Raw genomic sequence first — 26,142 nt, 5'->3', positions numbered from 1 at the left:
TCGTCTTAGTGTGGAGTAAACTTCTGAAAAAAAATCCAAGAAGCACTCTTGTTATGCGTGTTGGTCCCTTTTCCTCTTGCTGCTTGTTGCTTGTGAAAAGATATCCAGCAAAAGAAGAACACATTTTTTTTATTACCTGAACACCCTATTACTCAGCTCTTGAAAATTAAAGCAAGCTTAACATGGATTTAACCTATGTATCACATATTCTCACTCACTTGGATGTTTAGTATTGGTAGTGGAGGGCTAAGAGTGTTTAAATAACTGTGGCCTTACTATAAATTTGTCTTTGTTTTGAGCCAAGTTAATGATTTAATTCGTAGTGACTTAATAATGCTGAGGGTAGTAATGATACATTTATAAAATGCATTGACTTTCTGGATTGATTCTGAGATGTTTCTAAGACAAAGTGAGGTGACTAAGTACCCAGCTTGTCCAACACTGGTTCCCTGGGTGGCCTTGTGTCTCACTTCATCATTGTTTCCCTATGTTTACATTAAGGTTAATAATATTTACTTGCTTTCCAAAGCTGTTGTGATGGGCTTTGGGCTGCGTGGAGGTAAAGGACCATAAATGGACGCATTTTACTCTGTAAATACTGACTTAACCATAGGGCTTATTCTCCTCCTTTGTGGAAGGGCTGCAGAAAAAGGAGGATGTAGGAAAGTTTTCTTCCATCTGCAAGAAGCAGCCAATATAATTCCATAGGGACTTGGAAAGTTGAAGCCTTTCCCACCTTTTCTTAGGAGACTTGTTTAATCTCTGGTCAGGTAGTGTGTGTATTGCTGCCATCATCAAAAGTGATGTTTAGAGAAATGAACAGATGAGAATTTCTTGTCAGGCAGCAAGAATCCCTATACTAAAGATGGATTTTCCAACTATTGAACCTTTTTCCTACTTTTTCTGCAAAACTTTGTTGTGGGGTTTGTGAGTGTTGTGGGAATCAAGTATACAGACTGCTGTAGAACCGGTGATAAATATTGTGAGAAGAAGCATTTGTTGCCATGGGGAAGAAGAAGTCACACATAGGATGTGACATTAAAAGTGATCTCCTAACTTATTAAACCCAGTTCATGTAGAAATTCTTACTATCAACCTTGTTTGATTTTTCTGGATTTGTCATTTCAATTAGGTATCTTATGCCCTGGTGCTTTTAGGTGGCAGTTCCATAGCTTCACATGTACTAGCACTTTCCAGAAATTTCAAAGCTAAAGATATTTATGTTGAATTTAAGTCTTCAGTTTTTGTCCATTCTAACTCTTTGACTTACTTGCCTCTCCACTCCTAGACACCAAATGCATTTCCTCTCCATATTTGCTTGCTAGAATAAACAAGGCAAACTTTGTTTTTCTTTTGAGTGCTCTGTTTTCTTTATGGTCCCAGTAGTGTTTTATTTCCTTGAAGATGAATCACTGGATGTAGAATCACAGAATGATTCCTCGTGATAAGTATGGATTTTTCCTTTTTTTATTTCTGTTTCTTTTAATAGCCATTTCATACAGATGATGTGGCACTTTTCAGATGGATAAATAGATTTGGATCTTTCTTTCTCTTTGCCATTTTCAACTGGCAGGTCTCAGAGCATAATGTTTTACTATTACTACTTATATCAATAATTTCATAGTTCATACTCTTAGGTCTTATTCTATTACCAGCTTCTCCAGATTATCCATTTCTTCCTTTTTCGCTTTTGTATTTTGCTGGTTTATTACTGACCCTGCAGTTCTTTGAGTAATTTCCGTCTTCTTCAAGTTACCATTTCTCACTGAGCATTACAGAAGTTGTTTACTCGAGTCAGTGTCCCGATCAAGTGTATTTCTTCCATCTAAACAATCTGTATTATTATCAGTAGAAAATATCAGCTTAGAATGGTAAAAGCATTGGTATACTTTTGTTGTGTTGTAACCCATTTTTCATTTATCTCTGACTTTAACTGAAGAGATAACAAGAATGACAAAGTTATACCTGGGATATAAATTGTCTTGCAGACTTAAGATGATTCTTCATTTTTCAATCAAATTTAGTTGAAACTAGCTGGGGTTTTGTTACATAGACAGCTTTTCATTCGAGAAATTGTGCTCTCTTAAGAGTAATAAAGCTTTTTCTTTCTTCAGCAGAGGAAGACAGTGTTTTTGATGAATCTGATATTCATGATACACCAACTGGACCTTGCAATAAAGAGTCTCAAACTTTCTTTGCAAGACTGAAAAGAATTGGTGGCAGCAAAATGGTGAAATATCAACCAGTTGAGATGAATGCTCAAAGAAGTATGAATTGTTTTGTTGGTATAAATTCATGTAGAAATACAATTTCCTACTCTGAGTTTCAAGCTAACACCTTTCTTTGTAGAGTTTGTTGCACTGCCTGATTTGAATACAACTGCTCTATCTGACTTAAAAGAGCAGATACTCCTCATTTTCCTGAATGAATTATCTTTCAAGAATCTCAGAGTAGGCATTCCAGAATAAAAATATCTGAAATCAGCAGTTGTTTTCTGAAACTTTAAGCTCTTTTGAATTAAAAAAAATTGTGAGGATTTGTTGGAATTTTCTTTGACCATTGGGCTGAAGATTTTTACTGAAATTAATTTTTACTAGAAATTGATTTTGTTGGTGAGGTGGGACTCAATGGTAAGCAAATTTATTGTTGCTGCTGCAAATGTTACGCTTTCCCATTGGCAAAAATGGTCATTTGGGGATTTTGAAAAGTTGGAACTATTTTGATTTCAAATTTAGGGTTCTGAAATGAATAGCCTAAAAAAAGTTGAAGAGATTTCCATCACCACCCACTTGCCTTTTTTTTGTTTCAGGTATTTGAATGGGGTAGGGGGGATGATTCTGACTAGAGCAAACATCTACTTTATTCCTCACTTCTTTTTTTGCGTGGTGATTCATGTGTGGAGTATTTTGAAATATGGGGATATTGATGATTAGGAATATCCTGTCTTATGTGAAAATATGTAATTCATAATAATAATACAACAGTGTTAACCCCTAAAAATGTTCTCAGTGAGTATGTTTGCATAGCAAAATACCAGTGCGGTGGTAGTACCAGCAAGTGTAACTGTGCTTGCTTCCCTCCTCCCTAGGACAAGGAGCTATGACTAAGTGGTGTGATAGTTGCTAGACTTACAGCTAATACTACCCTTGCTTCTTGAATTAGAAGCATCCATTTTAAGCCCACTTTGCTGCAGTAAATTAATGTAGGTGTACTACATGCAGTCAGCCCCAAGTGTCTGTAGAAATGTCTCCTTTCAATGCACAAGGCTAAACAGTCTATCTTCAGGGTACATCTGTCCAGGATGTATAGAGTTTGGACAGTTTTTAGATAAACCCTATTATCCAAATGGCAGGTTTTTTTTATTATTCTTTGTAAATATCTGTGTAATGTGATTCTGAGGTTAAAACGAATGTGGACAATTTTGACTAATACTAGGTTTGTATTTGAAATGCTAGTCATGTTGAATTGTGAGATAAAGATGAAGATATCTGCCAAAAGTCTCCAACTGAGGTAGTATTAGCTCTTTCTGTTTTGATCAGGTGAAATAGAGCTGGCTGAATATAGAGAGACGGGGGCCTTACAAGACAGTATTCTACGCTGTGTGAGAGAAGAAAGCATTCAGAAAAAAAAACTGCGCTCTCTAAAACAAAAATCTCTTGATATAGGGAATGCAGACTCCCTGTTGTTTTCATTAGATGAACATCGCAGGAAGTCCTGCATAGACCGGTGTGACTTAGAAAAACCACCTGTCCCTGCTGCTTATGCCATGCACAGGCAGAGCGATTATGGACGATCTCGGCAGAATTCTTCTACTAAAGCTGAAAATATAGAAACACAAGAAAGTCTTCCTCGTACAGAGAGTTTCCAGGAAACAAGAAGGCCCGTCATACCAGAAGTTAGGCTAAACTGCATGGAAACCTATGAAGTAAAAGTGGACTCCCCAGTTAAACCTGCTGGTCCCAAGGAAGATTTAGATCTGATAGATTTGTCCTCTGATTCAACATCGGGTCCTGAAAAGCATTCAGTGCTCTCCACTTCAGACAGTGACTCTTTAGTCTTTGAACCACTTCCTCCCCTTCGAATAGTGGAGAGTGATGAAGAAGAAGAAACAACAAACCCGCTGAACGATGAGGTCTCTGGCAAAACTACTGTGTCATCTCCTTCAACTCCTATCAATGTCTCTGCACTCAGCCTTAGCACAACTCCTCTGGTACAGTTCAGCATTGAAGATTGCTCCAAAGACTTTAGTTCTAAGGATACAAGCAACAATACTTCATCAGGAATCGAGGAGATAATTTCCACTTCTCCCAAAGATCAAAAGGACTCTTCAGAGTTAGTTAAGCTGGAAGAACCTCAGGACATGTCCTCTGGGAACCCACTAACACTGAAACAGAAGAGGGACCTGCTGCAGAAGTCATTTGCCCTTCCAGAAATGTCCCTTGATGATAACTCAGAGCTCAATGTGGAGGAAATTAGACCTAGTGGAACAATTCCAAGCCCTAATGTAAAGACAGTCCTTATTAAAGTCCCCGAAGATTCTGAAAAGCAAACAGAAAGTGATAAACTTGATACCAACACAGAGTCTGACACTGAACAAAACGCAGAGCAGAAACAAGAAGAGGAGACTGAGGAGTCAGAATTTAAGATTCAAATTGTTCCTCGCCAGAGAAAGCAGAGGAAGATTGCTGTGAGTGCTATTCAGAGAGAATACCTGGACATTTCCTTTAACATCCTTGACAAGCTGGGAGAGCAGAAGGAGTCAGGTGAGCTCACTGACCCAATCGAAAGGATTATTACTGCATGAAGGTTTTAGTAACAGACTGGTGTAAGGAGATGTGTATATTTACAGGGAGAGATGTGTATATGTAGCATCTGACGTGGTCCCAGCCAGCTGATGCTTCCAGGTGTTTGTTTCTCACAAGGAATGTACTGATACAGGCATTGTGCCTGTGCGAGGGCCCATTTGAAAAGAAAGTAGAGCTCAATGACAAAAATATTCATTCTGATTCGAAGTTAAGAAGTGAAACTCCATGGCCTCTTTATGCAGGGAGTCAGAAAAATGGTCATATCTCTGTGCCTTTTATCCTGCTGAACTAATCCATGCTACACTGATTCTCTTCTGGTGTAGTGATTTCTGGCCTTTATTTCTTTTTCCAGCATAAGGCAGTGGAAAGCAGAGTGGATCACAAAGTGCAAAGCTGAGCAGGCTGTAAACTTCAGAACTAAGAGCACTTAGAATTAACCACAGTTTGCATTTAGGAACAGACATACACACATATTTTGGTTTTATACACTAAAAGCTTTTGTATTAGGTATCCACAAAGTTTACATGGCCTGTTTAAATCTTTGTTAAAAGTTTAAAATTCAAGCATGGGGAATCCTCTGTGTACCCTAAGTTTTTCCAGGTGATTTCAGTGCAAAGTTTTGTTACTAAGTTTTTTCAGATGGAGAGAAAGTAAGTTTTTTCCATTTCCTCAGTTTCCAATTGAAACTGTGAAACAGTTTGAAAAACTGTATGCTGCTGCACTTTTAATTGTGTGGTGCAGTGAGGGGGAATATTTATGCATTCCCGACCTCACTTTTTTCTTAGTTGCTTCAGAGACAATCACAGTGTACTTTCTTATTATGATATTCCACTTTCACAAGGAGCAGTCGTTCAGTGTAATCATAGTTACATTTTCCCCTTTATGTTTCAGGCCTATTGTCCCATTTATGGTTCTAGTAAGCTGAAGAACTACTGGAGCTTTATAGAAATTAAAGAGAGCTGAGTGCTTTTGAACCTTTTATATGGATACTCAGGGAAGCAGAGTCCTGAAAGAATTGTGCAATTAGACTCAGTGCTTCTTTGACCATTCATAAGGGCCAGTTTTCATGCAATAACTAGCACTATCATCCCTGAAACTGCTGTGCCAGTCCTGTATCGCCAAGTGGAATCTTTTTAGTGAAAGAATCTTAAACTTTATGAATCTTTGGGATCAACTGCTGGATCAGCAGCCTTTTGAAGGGTAAACCAGACAACATGTTGGAGATAAGGCTTTTAAAAGATGTTAAACCATCACTTAAACTAGATTTACATCAGTGGTACCTCTATTATTTCCATGTTGGTGGTTCCAATAATCACTCTGAGAGTGGGATCAAGATCAAACTATGTGCATTTATTAGTTCTGAGCTCTAAAGACCACAGGCAGCAGTCTCCTTTAAAGTGATTTTGAGCACTAGATCCCTGTTCCCCTATAAAAATTCTTGTGAAACACACACTGAATCCTTTTGAAACTGCTGGGAATGCCAGATGGTGTATGGATGACTGAAATGATTCGAAAAAGCACAATTTTCACATGCAGATCCTGCTGCCAAAGGACTTTCAACACTGGAAATGCCGAGAGAGTCATCATCTGCACCGACCCTTGAAGCAGGTGTCCCAGAGACAAGCAGTCACTCTTCCATATCAAGTAAGTTTACCTCTGGTTTGAGGATTAAATCAAAGTTACTGTATTTGTGCAGCAAATGCATAGCATGTATGGTAAATTCCTTCCTCTGAGTTTCATGGATTTGTGGAAATAATGTGTTGGATATAATTAGATCTGTTAAACCTCTGATGGTCAGCAGGATTTTAGCAGTTAATGGGTACAAGATTTTCTGTTGTGACATGGCAGGTTTGATAACTGTGGTTTTCTTGAATTAAGGTAGGTAGCAGCAGCTAAAAGCAATATTTCACTAAAGCATTGTCAACTGTCAGTGCACAGAAGCAGAGGATGAGAACTCCACAGGGCTGTTACTGTGGCCTTTGATACATTTCTTGCTGTACCTTAGGGAAAGAATCTCATGCAATTTTTGTAAAATGCCTTGAATGCCACTTCCTCAGCTGCTTGCTGTAATGTGGTAACTATTTATCTGAGACTCCCATATCCATTTCAATTGAAAATGAACTATATTGACTCAAGTAGACATGACACATAGCTTAACAGAACACATGAAGATAACATGGTTAGAACACTAACAAAATTCAGAATGGTGTGTTCATCTAGGTAGTGCTAAATAACACATCTGAAGGCTGATGGAACAGAACTCTGACTAATAGAAAAGGGAGGGGAAATGACCTTTGATACCAGTGAACTGCTAGATCAGCTCAACTGTCTTGCTGCGCTTCAATTTCAGATTGCTATAGAAATGTTGAATTTCAGTTTCTGAAATTCATTGTCTGCTGATTTGATCAGAAGGGGTGTCTGGCCTATGAAAGGAAGGTGTTAATTTAGACATGCAAGTTGAATACTCTGAATTAGATCTTACCTCTCCAGTTTTCCCACACGCGTCTCGTGTCATGTGTATCTCATAGTCAGAGAATATTTGTTGGCCAACTAATGATACAGATGTCACTTAGTAAAGCAGCTGAAGAGGTACCAGTTAAGACCTATCTCTTTTGGGTTTAGCTGAGTGCTAAGGATTCCTGTAAATACCAACATATGACACTGAGATTAGCTCAGTTGTTTAGAGCATGGTGTTAGTAACTCCAAGGTCATGGCTTTGATCCCCATATGAGCCATTCAGTTATGAGTTGGATTCGATGTTCCTTGTGGGTCCCTTCCAACTCAGAATATTCTGTGGTTCTGTGAAATTGGAAATATTACCTCTATGATGTTAAGCCTAAGTTCCTATGTAAATATTTCTTTCCTCTTTCTGTGTACCTCAGTTTCCAGCTGCAAAAAAGAACATGAATGCTTCCATTGTGTCTCTTGTCCATTTAGACTGAAATGGTTGTGACCTACTGTGTGTCTTTACAGTGCTTGGCATAAAAAGCCCTGATCAGGTCTGTGAGCACAAGACACTTCAGTAACACAAAGAGATAACATTACTTTTACAGCCAGTGCCTGGCCACAGGAAGCATACATCACTGACTGTGACAGGAAGATTTTGCCTTTGAACTTCTCTTTTTGAGTAGAGAATTCCACAGGAACGGAGGGATGATTGTGTTGATCACTAGCTAACAAATGAAAGAGTTGCCAGCTACTATATGAGGGTTACTGATTTTCTCATGATTGTTAGGTTTGTTGGAGAAAACCTGAGAAGGGAAAACTTCCCTCCCTATGGCACTAGTCAGTCACAGGCATGAAAAGTTATGTGCTGGTCCACAGCAATCAACCTGGCTCCAACGCTGTTCAAATGCTGGCAACTCTTTGGTTTTGTGTTTTTTGTGTGTGTGTGTGGTTTTTTTTGGTTTTTTTTGTTTTTTTTTGTCTGTTTGTTTGTTTGTTTTTTAATTTGTTGTTGTTGTTGGTTTGTTGTTTGTTTTTGGTTGGTTGGTTTTTTGTTTTTTTTTTTTTGTTTTATATTTGTGTGTTTGGGGGTTTTATTTTATTTTATTTTTATTTTATTTTTTTGATAAGCTTATCAATATTTGAAATCATGGCTGTCCTTGAGAAATGAGGTAAATAGTCCTGGAAATACAAACCTGCTCAACAATAGCCTGGTCATGTGAAATATGCATGAAATTTTTTAAATTGCAATCACAAAAAGCTGTTAAGAAAATTCAAAGAGATAATTTTCTCTATTTTGACAGTCATCTGCTCTCCAAGCAGTCTTGTCAGTTCTAACATTAATTGCTGTTCTTTCATCAGGAAATTCTGTGCTTGATAAAGTGATAAAGCATCTATTTAAAATCATTGCCCTGGAAACGATGAAAATTCTGTTTTTTTCCTAATTTGCTCTGAAAGGCAACTGCAGTATAACTTTTAAAAGTGAAATATGGAATGGTCTCTTGGTCAGCTTCAGTTCCGCAAGCTCAGTTACACCAGGACTGCTTTGAAAAAATGCTGTAGAGGTTTGTACTTGGACCAAAAATAGAATTTAAGTGGACTTTGAAAGGATATAACTGAAAAGGATATAATGAGGAAAACTTGAAATACTTTATCCGATAAAATAATTTCAGTGTACAGATTTCCTCTGAAGTATTTATTGTGTTTACTATTATGCAAGGCCTGTGTATGTTTTGTGAGGGAGTACTCTGTTTACTCTGCATTTTAAAGTCTCTGATAGAAACTGAGTAGAGCAATTTTAGGAGAAGGCACTCAACCCTTCAGAGCTTTCTGAAAGTTGTAATTTATCCCTTATCTCTGGTTCTTCATCACAGTTAATAAAGTGAAATGCTGGGTTTAATTTCACAGCTTAGCTGGGTACTGTTTGGAATTTTAGAACAGAACTAACTGATATTATGTTAATGTCCTTTTTAATGATGTTGAATGTAGTGCAGATGAAAATAATCATTCAGAAAAGATTTTACTTTGTTGCCCTTGTTTTAAGGCCCTACTGAGGAAAGAAGTTAAACATATACTTAAGACAACATTTTAAAAGCTTTCCTGGATATTTATGTCAGCAGTTTCACAGTCCTTGTTCAAGCATGGCCTTAAAACTCTGTCTTCGTACTGTGAACAATGATTTTATTTTCAGTGGTGGAAATATATTGTTCGGACTCAACTGTCAAAGTGAATTTATTATACTCATTCAATTTGAATTATTTTATGAATGAAGGAAAAAGTAAGAAACTCAGGAATTGTGTATAATCTGTTTCTTCTTCAGTTTGAGCATAGAAAATACATAGAATCATTTAGGTTGGAAATTACCTTAGCATGGTAATTTAGCCAAGTCCACCCTTAAGTCATGTTCCTAAGCACCAAATCAACATAAACAAAAAGTGTGAAATTTTAAATCCACTTTATGTTTTGATTTTGAGCATTATCCAGTGAGAAATATCTCATAAAGCAATCCTTTTAAAGAAGTAAATAGTTGGATGAGGAAGAATTGAATGCTTGTTGATAAATAGCTTTGTGCAGGAAGTATGGCAGTAAAGTTACAAAAGGGTCTCATCTTCAAAGGTGTGCTGGCTTCACACTCCAGCAGAATGGGCAGGTGTTAAGCCTGAGTGGTGGGTATGTAGGACTGTGTTCAGGTTGTGCCACCCACGAAGGGTGCTGGTGGTACCCTTGGAGGGTGCTGGTGGAGGGTGCTAGTGTCAGTGAATTTGTTTTCTTGCAGTGAGCACAGACGTAGAGCAGCAATCCTTACTTTGCCAGGGGGAGACTGAGTTTCCTTCCTTGGTACATTGTATATGAGTGAGATTCAAGTACACATTTATTGACTCAGAATGGGAATTTTGGGGTAGTATCTGACACTTCACAGATACCCAGTGTTTTGATGAACTTTCGTGATATTTGGAGATAAAAAGGCACTGACAGTTGACACAGTGAATCCAAGCCACTTCTGACTGATGGCATTGAGGCCAGAACTGTACCCTGTGTAGTTGTGTGAAAGGTGTGTATTGACTTGAGAAAGATCCTTAGAGCAAGCAGTCATCGTCCTTTCAGTATTTATATAATGCTGGCTTGTAAGATCAGGAAATAAGAGTAGTTTTAAGTGTTGTCTGAGCTCCTGAAATCCTTTTGCATTTCTGACTTGCAGCTCAGTTCAGACAAATGAAAAGAGGCTCTTTGGGAGCTCTGACAATGAACCAGCTAATGAAGAGGCAGCTGGAACACCAGTCTAGTGCTCCTCACAATATCAGCACTTGGGATACTGGTGAGCTGCATTTATTGTTCTTTATTTTTATTTTCTAAACCAACTACCGTGTAACAATCCACTTAAAAAAAGAGGAATATTTCTGTTCTACCATCACAGATAAGTAATCAAGATCAAGTCTAAAGTGAATCTTTGTAGTGAGTACAAGATTCTCACCTGGTATGAGTTGGAATAGTTACGTATTTGGGAGGTAGATCCTCTGGTACAGTGGTGTGCCTACAGTTTTGCATATTACCTGGATTATTCCCTGGCCTCATTGAAAGAAATGGAAGTATCACTGTTGATTTCATTAGGTATAGGATTTCATCCCTGGTGCATGGAATTATTTATTTGCATGTGTTTTTACAATGGTGTTGGTACATCACAGAGTTGTGCCTTATACCAGCCAGTTTTGTTTCTCTTTAGAGAAGTTTCTACCAGCTCATGCTGAACACATGAAGTTTCTGTTCACTCACTGTTTTTTCTCCCCTTAAGATGAATGAAAGGGATGAAAACTGAATTAAACACAACATTTACTCATTACTTGTTTTATTTGTTTTTATCATCTGTAAAACATTTTCAGTTATGACCAAATTCATAGCAGATGTAACTAAACAATGACTTCATTCTGGTTTATCATAAATGCTAGATATTTCAATGCTCATCTTGATGTTAGTGGCATTACACAATCGTGCTACTTAGGAATTTATTAGCAGATCCAGATGCATCCAGAGACAGGAATGCTTAAAATGTTATATGGTACTTCTGCTGACTGAATTGTCTCACCACCAGCTCTGGATAACTGAGTTGAAATTTGTCACCAATTTAGATTTCAGCATGAAGTTCCATCAAACTAAATTTTGTAGCTGAAGAGTGGCTAAAGATGTGGTACGTAGTTCAGGATTATCCTTTTTATTCCAGTCTGCTGAGCAGCATGCTCAGCATGACATCCTTAAATCATAAAGGTCACAATTTGTCAAAGATAACAATGGTGGTCGTATCAGCAGGTAAGTTTATTTATTGAGGAGTCTTAACTGGATCAGCTAATCTCTCAGACAGGGTTTTAAAGATTAAAAAGTTACTGTTTTTTTTCTGCAAGAAGTAGTTAGCCTGTATTCAAGAGAAACGAGTCAATACTCAACACCACTTAGGAATTCTGTCTTGTTAATCCTGTTGCAAGTTTAGTAGCTTTCTTCACAACATCTATGACTTTTCCCTCCAACATTAATTTCAGCTAAAGGCCTTCAAGCATGGAGAAGCAAAAGAAAATGTTCTTTTCTGGAAAGCTTTTCATCTCTTAGTCTCTTGTTCAACCACTAGCTTAAAAGTAAAATTATTATTTGTACAGTGGGGTTTTTTTTCAGGACAAATGCTCAGTGTGACTATTTGTAATTTCAATGTCACACCACAGTTTTAAGAAATGAAAATATGAGTTGTTATATTTATGTACCAGCTAGGAGGTGGTCTCATCCTACATAAGTATATGACTTGTGTTTGGTCCATGCGCACTTTAGTAATTTATTTATTTATTATGTGGATATGTAATTGCTCATTTCAAACCACTCTTTTCTCAGGCTTGCTATCTGTAGAATAAAATCATTCGGTGCCTGGCTTCTTTCAGTACAAACTATATCTGACTTCTAGTCTCTTGGTATTTCTAAACACTGTCTCTTTCTCATTTTGTGGTTCATATATTTCGTATCTTGTTGAAACTTTATGGCTAGGACTTCCTTCCCTTTTTTAATGACATTTTTCTAAAATGCTTTCTTTGTTATTTGGTTACCTGTGTCCTTTTTCCTTTATGGACTTCTTTTGTCTTTCTCTCCCCTTCCTCTCTATGCTTAAAAAATTAACTCTTTTGTTTGGTTTTTTTTCAGTAGCAGTTGTATTTGTCTTTTTCTTGTTTTAACAGTTCAAGACTTGTGGTGCTGGTGACTGGTGACAGATGCCGGAATCATAGTTCCGGAGACTGAAATTCTTTCTTTATTCACAGAGCAGATACAGCATGGAAAGAGGCTGTGCAATGTTCCTGTTTGCCTAAACCCTGACTTGGAGGGACCACCACTAAGAATCAGAGGTTAGTTCAGTGTCCATTTGACCTGTCTCTCTGCTAAGACTGCCAGGAAGGTTTTATAGCTAGTACAAAATGGTACTGAATTTTATGTTCCATTCAGCTGTTTTAAAGCCCTCAACTGTCCTGCAGATTGTAGGTTATTGGGAAATTATTGCACAAAACATTTAATTTAAGACAGGAACAACTGATAAGGAAGTACTGGCTTTCCTCTGTTATTTGTTTTGGCTGTCAACCCGGAAATAAAAGACTCTGTGTGCAGTGTGGTTGAATGTAATTTCTTTATGAACTTTCCTCCCTCTCAGCTGAAGTACATCCAGACTTTCTTACAGCCCTGCAGTGAGGCAGTGACCTACCTTCTTTGCCTAAATCATGTGTTTTTTTTCCTACTCTTCAGTAAACAAGAGAGGACATTTTCATTTTGAGTGGTTAAGTCTTATTTCAGCATTGTAACATGCGTTATGACTGCTTTTAGCATTTGTGTGCTGCAGTGGTGACTTAAATCTAGAGAACATGACAATGAAACTTCCAAAGTCACAACAGAGGGATCTTTATGCATTTGTGAGGGAAAGGAAAAACTTCTCTAGAAAAACCTGAAGATCTATTCCTATTCCTTGCATTCTGGATGTTGTCCTACATTACTGGAGTATTCTGGACTTCCGTCATATCCAATAAAATCTTAGGGGGCAGTTATGAAGTCCTAAACTCTCTATGTAGACGAAATGTTTCCTTCCATGCTTAGTGAAATGTTTGTTGAAAACCTGTCCTATTCTTGTGAAACAAGCCCTCATCACTCCACATATTTGGACTTCAGAAAGGGTGTGAGCTTCTTAGATTATTTTGCCTGAGAGCTGATGTTAAATATGCTTTTCCTGCCATAACAGGATTATCTCATAGCAAATTCCATCTGAACCTTACACAGAGAAGCTTCCTTCTGTTTCCATACTTAAATATTATCAGAACAGGCTAATGTTAACATTAAATCTGAATCTACAGATTGAAGCAACCAGAAAGTCAATAATGAATTATTTAATCTGTGGTTGAATTGGCATCAAAAGGGCTTTGATACTCTTTTAAAAATTGGTTCACAAAATGAGCTTTTCATAAATTGGTCTTTAGAGTGAGACACTCTTGGGGGACAGCTTATATAAATAATGATGAGGTTTATCAGCTGAGCTCCATGGCTTTGTTATTGCAGCTGAGCTGTATAGGAACAGGAGTTAATGCTGTTTCTTTTATGGCAGCTACATGTGACAACAAAGAGATATATTTTTCTTTAAGAACAGAATATCTTGTTTTGTCTTAGTGACTTCGAGAATGAAACTGTTAACAATATTTAAATGTTCATCATGAGGCATTGCAGATGAATGATGTAGCTCATACATCACAGTAACTTTGATCCAAGTTTCTGATGGCTCATAAATGAGTGTGATTATTCTCAAGTGTTTCTGAGCAATCAGACTAGCTGGAGAGTTGTCTTTTCTGTATGTTATTTGGTTTTGTTTGGTTTGGGGTTTGGATTTTTTTTTTCAATTGCTGTTGTCTCCTTAATGAAAACAAAGGGACCAAGGGAGGAAAACTCTCCTTACTGGAGAGAAGTTAGACAGTCGGACTACCCATATTGCTGTAATTCTGTAAAGCAGTGCTCTCAGAAGCCAGGACTTTGGATCTTTCATTATACATAACTTTTCCTATTAAAACAAGCATCTATCAGACATTAGGTGCATATAATGTGCCAAAGGCAAAGGTAACCCCATATGTTGGCATGATCACAGTGGCTGTGCCCCCAGTGAACAACTCAGCTTTGAAGAATAAAGATATTTGTGAAGGCTTTCAATAGAAAGCATTTCTAATGATCAGCCCTCCAATGTTTTCAATATTTTTCAACTCCTCATGAATTATTTCTTCTATCTGTTCTTTCCTGGTTTCCCTCCTGTGGCTCTGTTAGGGACGGTATGAATAGACTGATGACCTGGTTTTGAGACATAAGAACTTATTTTCTTCTTCATGTCACTGAGAACTGTGGAAAGTTAATTGTCCACAAGTATGGGGGAAGAATACAATCTTCTCATGTCCACTCTCATAGCAACTGTAGAGCCATCCTCTCTCCCTACTAGATACAATTGTATCCACTTTCCTGGACTTCTTGTTATTTTTCATCTTTTTTTTTCACCAAGGATTTATTTATTTATTTTTAATTGATAGTTCCAGGTAATTGGAATAATCTGGCAGAAGCGAGGAATGTGCTATATGTCCTTTTGTGGACACACTTTATTTCTTATTTCTAGGCATAGTAAAACCATTATGGTTATTCTTTAGAAGTTTGCTCTTTGGATTTCTGTTTTATGATTTTCTTTCCTTTTTTTTTTCCCCCTAATTGCCATAAGGTGCTACAAAATCTAGCTTGCTGTCAGCACCCAGTATAGTCAGTATGTTTGTACCTGCACCAGAAGAATTTGCTGATGACCAGCCCATTTTGATGACTGACAAGTAAGTTTTTTTTTCTGTTCCTTTCAAAGAACTAGTTGAACTTTAAATATGTCAAGTAAAGTATAGATATACTTTATGGAAACATTCTGTTATTTATCTCTATGCCAAGTTTTTTACTTATTTTTTTTTACCTCAAGGTAAACACTTCCTAAACACTGCCAGCAAGATGTGGTTTTAATTCAGTAGGACCTGGATGATTTTGCCCAGGTGAAATGATGACTCAGGCTATTGCGTGTGCGCAGAGGGCAAGGGAAGCACTTTCCATCCTATTTTAAATCAAGGGTTCTTTGTGATCCATCAGAAACCACTTTTGTCTTAGGGAAAAAAAAGAAGTTCTATATAAAAATTCCTTTGGGTTTCTGTTGAAATCAGTATTGCGTAATCATGTGTAATCAATGTAGCATTTTTAAAGCTGATACTCACTGATCCTCAAAGCTTTTTCAAACCCTAATTGGTTGATTCAAATACCTCTAAAGGAAGTGTTAAACAGAAGTATATTCATTTAATGGAGAAGTAAAGCAGTCATCAGGGAGCCATGCAATACTTGGGAAGAGAAACCACAAGTTTTTTCCTGCTCAGTCCAAACATGCAAGGATAATCACTGGAGAAAGACAGGACCATTGTGCAGGCTGTGACTGGAAGTGGACCTTATTGTGTGACTAAGTGAAGCATCCCAAAAGTTAGTCTGGTCTGTGGCACTTCCCTTGGCCATTTCAGCAAAGCTTAAGCACCACCTATTAAGATACAGACCAGCTCGGCTTGACTTTCATGGCTTTATTGGCGTATTTTCTTTCTGTTCAGTAACAAAGGCAAGAAAATTGCCTGTTCAGTTCCATTAAGTTAAAATCTCACAATCTGCTGGAGTCATTAGCAACTGATTGATCAAATTAAGCAAGCCTTCCTACTGGGCTGAGATGAGCCAGTTTCCCACGTTGGTTTGCCTTTTTCCTAGGTTGTGAAAGCCTGTCTCATCTCTCCTAAATCTGACATCCCCTTTATAATTAGACATTACGGAGCTCTTTCAGAACTTCAGCAGTTGTCTTTGAGCATTTCAGACAGGATAAGTGACTCAGAAGCAAATCTGCCCTGGGAAAGTAGACTTGTCTGAAATCTAAGATTCTGTGCCCCTGAAAGGTCCTTTCATTTATTTCTTAATAGCTGTAACTGCTGTGGGAACCAATCATATTGTTTCCTAATTGTGTAATTTGTTATTCATAATTCATGATTGACAGGAAGGGCAATGTGAAATTGTTCCATCTCTTTAAGATCATCTATGAGTGTCATTGTTTGTGTCTATGCTACTACACAGAAGAGTGCCAGGGGCTTGAGCCCTTGCCTGAGTCCAAGTCATATGAATTGGCTTGTGCTCACTTTGCTGAGGGCTAGTCTTCACTGCTGCAGGTTTCTCTTGGATAGTGCAAACTGTAGCAGACCAATACAGTGAGGGAGTTGGAATACAATTACCAAGGAAGGACTCAAAACAAGGCCAGCCCTGTGGCCCTCTTTCATTTGTCACGGAAGAAACAGCCAGTGAAGCTAGTGAGAAGCTTCATTAACATTTAAAAGCTATACAGTATTATTAATTATAGAATGATCACAATTACATTATTTTTCTAAATAAATTTGGAGTAGAATGTACTAAGTAATAGTATTTTAAAAAGACATAATTATATACAGATGTATGTATAGTAATACTTTGTTTTAAATTTGTTAATATCAGTTTTAAAAACTGTTCTTTGCAGGTGCCATGACTGTGGGGCTATTCTTGAAGAATATGATGAAGAAACACTAGGCCTAGCCATAGTTGTGCTCTCAACCTTCATTCACCTTAGTCCAGACTTGGCTGCTCCTCTGCTATTGGACATCATGCAGTCTGTAGGAAGGTAAATTCAGGACTTTCCTCTCTCCAATAAGATTGAAAGAATTTTGTGCCTGGAATTGGGTTTACATAACCTTCACTGTAAAAAGGTATATCTTTTAGAACTCTTAAGTAAATAACATCTGTTTCTGTCTTGTCTTCGTTACTCATCATTTTATAAATTTCTTATGTAACTTCTTCCACTATTAGTTCAATTTTGGGCAGCTCCTTTGATATTTTCCCTTTTTACTCTCCAAAGGGAGATTCCAGCCGAGGCATCTCCCCAGTTTGTCCTACTGTAAGCAGTGATGTAAAGAACAAATTCAGATTTTTTGCAGTACCCTTATTTATTTACTACCCTGTTTATTACCTGAACAGCATTTGATGCAGCAATTGGCATGCTTCTTGATTGCTTTATGTGAAGAAAAATTTACTGTTAGTTTTTATTCCTCCTACTAGTTGCTCCTTGAACTGTTTTTTTGTGCTTTGCTAGTTGCTCCTTGAACTGCCTTCCTGTGGTTTTTATATTCTATTTGCTTTCATTTGAGACATGACTTCATCTTTTTGAGAGGCCTTCTTTTTGTAATAATCTCCCTCACCTTACTTTCTTCTGCTCTTCTGAAGACTTCCTTAACAAGTACCATACCTTTGCCCTGTGCTTCCGCTGTAATATTCTTAAACAGCTTCTGTGCTTCTTACAAAAAATGAATTCTCTTGGCTCCCCCTTTTTCCTGCTTTGACAGAATTTTTCACTTTTATGTGATTCCTGCTTTAGAAGTTATGCAGAAGTGTGATCAGGTTTTCTGAACTTTGCTCCTGGAGGACTCCTAGGTAGGATCATTCATTAGCATACCTGAAAGTCTTCAGGCTTTACACCTGTATTTTTTATGCTAATTAAGACTAGGTAACAAGTTGCATCTCCTCATGAGGGCTTCCAAACCAGCTGCTGCCCGAGGTTGTCTCTGATAAGGTCTTAAACACATTACCTGTGGTTGCTACCTTGGCCACTTCCACGGCTTTTTGCCTCAGAGGTGGGATGAGTGTGTTGGGGGTGTTATAGAATAAATTTCTGAGCAGCACTAGACATGTAGAAATGATGCTCTCCTCCTCCATGTTCTTTTTAGTGACTGAAGTTCAATTTGCTTGACTGTGGCTTCTGCAGGGGCACAGCTCTTCACAGCCCTGCTTCTCCATTACTTCCCAATTCCATTTAAACACAGCAGCTAGTCAAGTCCTCTATTTCCATTAATTGCAAGGCTGCACTTCCTTGCCATCACTGGTAATTAACTCCAGTGGAGGCAAAGTTTCTAATCTAGACAGATACTCATTCCGTATGACTCTTGTAAATACAGCAGTACTACAGCCACAGAGAGTAAGTAATTTGGAAGATGAATTAGTCTTGTTGCTACTGGCTGTAGTTTTGGACAAATTCTAAGTTCAATAAGAGGCTCCCCACAAAAGAATTATTTTGAATATATGCTAAATAAGTAACATATACAGGCAGAGAGGCATTCAGGTACCTCATGTATATAACCTAAGTCTGTCTTTCATCTAGCAGTGCCATATCATTACCTCCAAATACCCATCTAGCAGCAGAAGTGAGAATGAATTAGACTTTTTGCATTTCTATTTTTACAAAAAGAACCGCTGCTTTCATGCATAGAAGAGGAAACAAGGAGTTAGGTAATCCAAGGTCTTTCAGAATACCTAAACAACACACAGAGAGATTTTCAAAAGTTATTTGGGTACACACAAATACAAAGGGGCATTTATTGTGATTTTCAGAAGACAAGAAATTTTTGGGTTCAAATGACTGAGAATTAGAGATTGACATGTTCCTAAGATTCTGACATGCATTTTAGTTTATGCTCTGGTTCCTGAATTAAGATTTTTGATTTGGTGATTCTTATTTTATTGATTTCCAAACAGTAAAACTGGATTTGAAAGTTTAAACATTTAGACTCTTGACAGTGAAGAGCTTTGAAAAGGTTAACTTCTGTTCCTAATATGTACAGATTTAAACACATCCGTTTACTACCTACTGTCCATTTACTGTTCTGCTTTGTGGTCTGCAAAGTGGAGGTAATGATGGGAGTTCGTGGCCTTTGTGCAACTAAGATATTTAGAGTAATGATAAATACATACAAACTGTACCTTTCACAAAGTTTAAGGTGTTCCCAAGCGTTCAGTGTAGTTTATGTCTCATGAAGTTTTTCCAAAGTTAGAAACCAAATACTTTGTTTATCATAAAACCCATGCTTGCATTATCAAATTCAAAAGGAGAAGAGAACATTGGACTTCGACTTCTTTTAGAAGACAGATTTTAAGGTCTTGTTTTTCTATCCTTCAGCAGATTTTTGAAGGCAAGTATCATGTCCATTGGACATGTGATTAGTCTCATTGCATTCTGCAGAAATCCTCATGTGCTTTAATGTAATCCCATGCTACAGTTATTCCAGAATAAAGGTCTGTAGTGCTTGAAGGTGGCTTCAGACCTTTTCACCCAGAAAAAACTTTGCACAGCAGAATTAATATGTTGTATTTTAGTGTGGATTCCTCTTAAAAATAGTGGAGTCAGGAACTCTAATGAATTTTTCTGATTTATGCTACCACAACTGAAGAAAATTTAATCTTCAATCCCCTGCACCATCCAGTTTGAGATTATTGCACTGTTGACAGTATACTGTGTCCCCAGCTTGCCAGGCGTAATTAATGAAAATCACCATCCATTTTGGTTTATGCTGTTGCATTCAGATGAGCTGCCTTAGGGTCCTTTTTGGATTTTCTGTGGTGTTTAGAGAGGAAACTATCTTCAGAACAGAGGCTGAGCAACAACCTAAAAGGATCATAAATCAAAAATAAACATTGAAGACCAGGTCATCAGCAGATATAAAATAATGTAGTTCTCTGAACTTTCCACTTAGATATATTGTCTTATACCATCTGAAATACTAATGTGCAGCAGATTAAAGTAAAAAATGCATAGTATTTTGTATGTAAGAGATGTTTCCTGTGTACATGTTTATAATTGCTTTTTAGTGGCTTTTATTATTAAAGGTGTGTTGCTTTGACATTGTAAGCCCTGATTCTGTTCATTTACATGTCCTGCATATTGAAGTGCATGATTTTACTTTAAGATTGTGTCCAGTGTTTTCATCACTGAATGCCCGTATTTAACTTTAAAGTCTATATTTAGGTACTAAAATAAATGACCTGATTTTGGGAACGCAGTCTTTCTCATCTGACTTTGTCAGAGCTCATAGGTAACTTAGCATTTCTGAAATTAGGACAGTTATTTAGGTGCCAAAATGTGGAACTAGGAGCCTTACTTCAGACTGCGAAGCAGAGAATTTTTTGCTTAGTCTGTGTTGCTGAGTTAATCAGAAACAATTCAGTCAGTAGGCACCTTCTGGCAAACTTTCTTTCCCTCTAAAAAAAAATCAGTTATTATCCATGATATGCTGTAAGGCAATAACTTCACTATCTTTGTGTAGTAGAGGGAGCCAAGTAGATTTGTCTTTAGAGCTGTTAAGTATTAGTGAAACTGCAAGAGTGAATAGGGTTTATATGTCATGCAAACATGATTTTTCTGAATTTAAATGCTCTGCAGAAGATCTTTCTGGTGACATTTTAAATGTTCTCTAAAGTTGTTGTTCATTATTTATTTAAAATAATACTTTATTGGCTTACTTAAAAGCGAAACTCAGGAAAGCGTATATGAGCTTCAGTTACTTTTTTATTTTTATTCCAGGTTGGCATCAAGCACCAGTTTTTCTAATCAAGCAGAAAGGTATGGTAGCAAATGATACCTTGACAAAAATGAAACAATGAATCTAAAGCATCGTATTCCCTGACCCTGAAATCAACTAAATTTAACTTTTAAAAAATGTTATTTAAGGTTTGTGAGTAAGAGGAAAAAACTGCTCTTTCCCGCTTGTTTCAAATACCATGTGTGTTCTGAAGATGAACAGGAACCCTTATTCATATGTATTAAACTTGAAAAAACTCAGATTCAAATGTAATTTAAAGAGGCTGCCTGGTTTTCACAATTTCAATGCAGCTTTTTCTAACTTGTCCAGTGTTCAGTATTTGTCTCGATGAACTCTCTCTATACATTCAGTCAAATGAATTGTCCTTGGCCATGGATAATCCCTGGAAGTGTTGTCTTATGAAGTAAAACAGATGCTGAATAGGTTAAATTCATTTTGAGAAGCTGTACAGCATGTTAAGATATGCAGTTTATGAGTAAATAGGTAATACTTTAGCTTTTTAAATTAAATCATTCATTTATGAGTGATTAGGAAGTATTTAAGCTCTTGAAGAAAACTGCAAGAGGCAAATAAATATTATTGTTCTTGTTTTCTTATTGTTCTTATGTATGTTGGTAAAGCAGAGAGCCTTACCCTGTGTCACTGAAATACACAGGGTGAGAGCAGGATTGTATTTTGCACTCAGATAACTCACAAATAAAACTGGAAAATCAGGAAAAATACAAATACAAATATTTATTGAGACAAATACTTTAGGTTTGTGTACATAACTTATTCAGCTCTTCATAGTTGATCTGAAGTCATAAAATCAATATGCTAAATTTTTGGGGGGATCGGGACAGTTCTGCTATTGACTATCTCACTCAAAACTGAACAGTTCCACAATTAGAAAGAGTAGCATCATTATTTTCTCCCTGTAGTTAGCTTTGAGAAGTGTTTTATCTGCAATGCATTTTTTTTCTTCTTTTTTTCTTGCCTTCATTTCAGCATGATGATCCCTGGAAATGCTGCAGGTGTGGCCAAGCAGTTCCTCCGTTGTGTGTTCCATCAGCTGGCTCCCAATGGCATCTTCCCTCAGCTCTTCCAGAGCATTATTAAAGGTAATGTGCGATACCTGAGTGCATTTCTGACCTTTGGTTTCCTCTGTATGAACAGCCAGTGCAAAAATGTCCTTCAAATTTCAGATGGAAGCTTTTTAAGGACCTTGGCCACGTCTCTTATGGACTTCAGTGAGCTGAGTTCCATTGCTGCTCTGAGCCAGCTCTTAGAGGTATGTTGACAATTGGCTGTATTAATGGTGCTAGTTTTATTAGCGTTGCCAAGCACAGTGGATTATTTTGCCTCATTCGAGTTCAAACTGGCATCATCAAAAACAAAGTAAATTTTTGTATTGTCATCCCTGGAAGCAAGCTGTCCTCACCATTTTCTTTCTGGGTTTTGCTCTCACTAGTAGTTTGGGTTTTTTTTGTTTTGGTTTTGTTTTGTTTTTTTTAATCTCACACCAGCTCCTGGAGCTATTCTATTCATTGGTAGTGAGACCCATTCTTTCTTAAGAGTTAGGATCCTGTTTATAACATTTTGGCTCAAAATCTTTTGGTCAGTAGTTTAGGAACTGAACTGGACTAACACATAAATGTCACATATACAGTTCAAATTCTCTCCACAACATTATCATTAACATCACAGAAAAGCTAAGTGGTATTTGATCTGAACAAATTAGCCTCAGCACTTCCAAATACTGTTTAAGGGACCATTTCTGCATGTGTACGTTTGTTCACTGTTCTCATTTTCTTTCCCAGGGTTTAAACAACAAAAAGAATTTGCCAGCAGGGGGGGCAATGCTACGCTGTTTGGATAACATTGCTACCTTTATGGAAGCCTTGCCGATGGATTCACCCAGCAACCTCTGGACCACGATTAGTAATCAGTTTCAGACCTTTCTTACTAAACTCCCATGTGTTTTGCCACTTAAGGTATGATGTATGGACATCTGAAACAAGATATACTACCATTGTTCAGGATGTACTGAAACAGTGGGAAAACTGTGGATGACAAATCAGAGTGTCATGTGAATATTTTCTAATGATTCGACTAATGTTTCCAGAGGACTGGATTTATTGCACCTCTGATCCATCCCTTTAATTATGTTTTCCGTGGGTAACAATAGCGACTGACCAGTTGACTCTTTGCTTCTTTCTTGGCTTTTTGCCTATATGCTTTTCATACCCTGTCTTTGTCAGATTGTATTTGAGAGAGTCAACATTTAGGCAATAAAAATCCATGTGGTTTTAACTGTTAAAACTAAATAAAACTCTCAAGAAAAGCAGCATCACTTAATTAATTTGCTGAAAGTACACAGTAGTCAGACAGGCAGAGAGAACTGAGACTACTGGGAATTGGGCCTAGCTTGTTCGGCTGATCAGGCTGTAGTTCTGGCTGTAATCAGAATATAGTTGCAGAAACTGAATCTAGAAGCTTTAGACTCTGCTTTCTGAGAACTCAGAGGACATACAGCAGGATCTTAAGTCATAGGAGTATATTTCCAGATATCTTTTCAGTAAAGACAGTAAAAACTTTATTTCCTATGGTATGAATGAGCCCAGTGGTAATTTCTTCTGTGCAAAGTAGTGTTGCTCAGTATGAGCTGAGGGATCCAAGATCTGATTTTGTGATTGATAACATTGTCTTTTCAATATGGGGTCATTGCCCAAGTACATGAATGATATTAAATTCCATGGCAGTACTATGCAATAGTCAGATCTTGAAACCTCTTTAGGTTTTGGAAGATTGAGACATTATCCTGCAGCACTTATTAAACCAAACAGGCAATAACCATTCCCTCTGTATACTAGCCACCCCAATCTGCTGCGTCTTATGTAACTGAAATAAATAGAAAGAAATTAATTGGATCTTAGTGGTTCCAACTGCATATGTGCCATTCACAGAACCTTTAAGGTGAAGTGTTTACTCTGATTTTCATGGAGTAAAGCTAACTTCCCTAAACTAGCCCTTTAGTGGAGTGATCTCATCTCAAGGCCTATGCTGAGGTATGTTACCACTGAAGGGATACAATTGTATTCAGGAATAAGCCACTTTAGAGAAAGTAATTAAGAAATCATTTTTCAGACTCTGCCTATAACTTACTCATAGCTGCTACCACTGTAAGCGAGATGTGCACAGAAAGGTGCTAACTCTGTTTTTTATTTTCTTTTCTGTCTTCAAATATGTTCAGTGTTCTTTAGACTCTAGTTTAAGAATCATGATTTGCTTGTTGAAGATACCCACCACTAGTGCCACCAGGGTAAGTTCCAAGAAGATAAAATTCTATTGCCTCAGATTTAGCCAGCCTGTGCTACTGTATCTATTGTATACTGTTGTGCTACTGTATTGTGTGCTTATTCCCTGGCTAGGAAAGTAATATATAAACATAAAATGGTGCAGTCCAATACTCTTTGGAGAATAATAAGATCTTTGGAATCTAGGTTACAGTAAAGCGTGGATAGAATTACATTCTTGCGTGGGTGTGAATGTATATCTTCTTAAAGATTTGATGTTCTCTTTTTTTTTCACCTCCTCTTTTTTTTCTTGAAAAAACCCCACATGAGTAATGAACTTCCTTAGGCATTTTTCGGTACAATTCCACTGAGGTCAGTGAGGTTTTCCTGCATAAACACTACAGAATCTCGTATACCTCATAAGCACTGTGTCAGAGGTGAAACTGTTCTCTAATTTTTCGCTTCTAATTTCTCACAGAAGCAGGAAAGCAGATAACACAGCTGTTGGACCAAAGCAATGTAAATCCCAGGCAGAAAGACTCTGAGCTAAAAATAGTACTGTTCCATTCAGGCATTTCTGAGTTGGAATGCTTTTTGCTGTGTTGGGCAACCAGTTATTGATTTCTCTAAATCATGTCATTGCAGAGTCTTCTGGACCCTTTTTCAAAATTGCTAAGTTTTATAATTCAGAATGCTGTCTTCACTCTGGCCTACCTGGTGGAACTGTGTGGTTTGTGCTACCGAGCCTTCACTAAGGTAACAATGATGCTGTATCTTCCTTTGGGGACAAGGGAAAAATAGGACCAAGTCCTACTTCCCACAAGTAGTTTGGAAGTAAAGATGAAATCTTTGTCAAGTTTCAGACATGTCAACAGTTTTAATGTAGTTTGGCTAATCAAGTAGTTATCATGATTCAGTGCCTTTTAATAATACTGAGCTTTACATTCATAGTAAAGATGCAGATGAAGGGAACCTGCTGATAACATTTTTCAGAAAAGTATTTTGGTGTGATTTCATGACTTGGACTTTTTTTTCTCTTGTTGAGAAGATACCTGGTATTCATGCATTGCTTAAAATGTCTGTACAGTCATATCTTTCCTAGTGCACAGGTTTAGCCACACACTTTGTGAGTAGAAATGTAAACATTCCTGGTAGTGCCTTTTGAGAGCACAGCTGCGGGGGGAGGCAGCAGATAATTAAGTAAAATGGAAGACTCCAAGTTAGAAGTTTTCCAGCTTAGGTAATGTTTCATTCTGTATTAGCATTTCCCTTTGGCATGCACGGCTGTAAGCTGTGTAGAAAAGAGAACAGTATGTGTGCACCTTAAAAAGGTTTTAAGGTTCCTGGATGAAAGCTATGGTCTACAAATACAATCAATTACTACTAAGTTTCATTTTTGTAGCTACCAGTAAGAAACTGAACAACAAAATCCACAAAAAGCAATCAAACCTTTTACTAAGGTCGTATATGCTCCATTATGTAGATGGTCAAGGTCCTGAGTGAAAATGCTGCTTCAGCCACTAAGTGCACAATTTTCCATCCTTGATATGTTTGTCAGAACAGTAATTAATCCTCAGGAAACATTTTATCATAAGTAGCTACATGATTTTCTATATGGGTAATGTATAGCTGGAATATGTGTTGTTTGAGTCTTGATAAGACTTAAAATATTGCTGGACAAACAGTGAAGAAATGATAGAAGGAATGACACTCACAGAAAAGCTGCACCACAAGAAAATCAGAAACACTTTTACCAGATGTAATGGTTTGAAGCCAACAGTATGTTTGATGACAGCAAGCAAATACTACCTTTTTGTCTCATTTGAAACAGTAGATTTTATGAGACAGAAAAATCCTGAATACAGAAGAGATCATCTAGCTTTTGGAAGTAATTTGAGTTAGATTTATAGTTAAGGCTTTGGGAAAGGCAAAGTGAAAAAAATTAATGACTGCTGTTAAAAAAAAAGAAATCATTTGTAATGTGTTTCTCTACAGTGAAAATTACTGTAGGTAAATAAGAGTGTTGTTTGTGATAGAATACCAAATAGAAGTGAATTCCAGAATAATTTGTGAGCATTGAAACTATTCAAATTTAATTACTTGTTTTGCAACTTTGAGTATGCTGACTGGAAC

General features: G+C 37.3%; 1 protein-coding gene across 12 annotated transcripts in view; it reads left to right on the top strand.

Moving 5' to 3' along the window:
• The window catches only part of UNC79 (unc-79 homolog, NALCN channel complex subunit), a 105,645-nt gene that overhangs the window by 53,223 nt on the left and 26,280 nt on the right, over positions 1–26,142 (top strand). For 7 of the 12 annotated variants that reach the window (XM_027637893.1, XM_027637899.1, XM_027637898.1 and 4 more), the window contains 13 exons: positions 2,115–2,267; positions 3,540–4,763; positions 6,342–6,449; positions 10,450–10,566; positions 12,539–12,622; positions 15,004–15,106; positions 16,849–16,989; positions 20,716–20,754; positions 21,722–21,834; positions 21,919–22,004; positions 22,534–22,707; positions 23,967–24,035; positions 24,655–24,765. In XM_027637893.1, coding sequence (XP_027493694.1) covers positions 2,115–2,267; positions 3,540–4,763; positions 6,342–6,449; positions 10,450–10,566; positions 12,539–12,622; positions 15,004–15,106; positions 16,849–16,989; positions 20,716–20,754; positions 21,722–21,834; positions 21,919–22,004; positions 22,534–22,707; positions 23,967–24,035; positions 24,655–24,765 — 2,522 coding nt within the window. The remainder of the gene's footprint in view (positions 1–2,114; positions 2,268–3,539; positions 4,764–6,341; positions 6,450–10,449; positions 10,567–12,538; positions 12,623–15,003; positions 15,107–16,848; positions 16,990–20,715; positions 20,755–21,721; positions 21,835–21,918; positions 22,005–22,533; positions 22,708–23,966; positions 24,036–24,654; positions 24,766–26,142) is intronic. The other 5 variants (XM_027637904.1, XM_027637895.1, XM_027637897.1 and 2 more) reach the window with 5 other exon arrangements.

This window comes from Corapipo altera, unplaced genomic scaffold (assembly GCF_003945725.1).
Source record: "Corapipo altera isolate COAL_440 unplaced genomic scaffold, ASM394572v1 23, whole genome shotgun sequence".
In the NCBI taxonomy this organism is placed as follows: domain Eukaryota; kingdom Metazoa; phylum Chordata; class Aves; order Passeriformes; family Pipridae; genus Corapipo; species Corapipo altera.
Note: the sequence above shows the minus strand (reverse complement) of the source record. Positions and strands in the feature narration are given on the sequence as shown.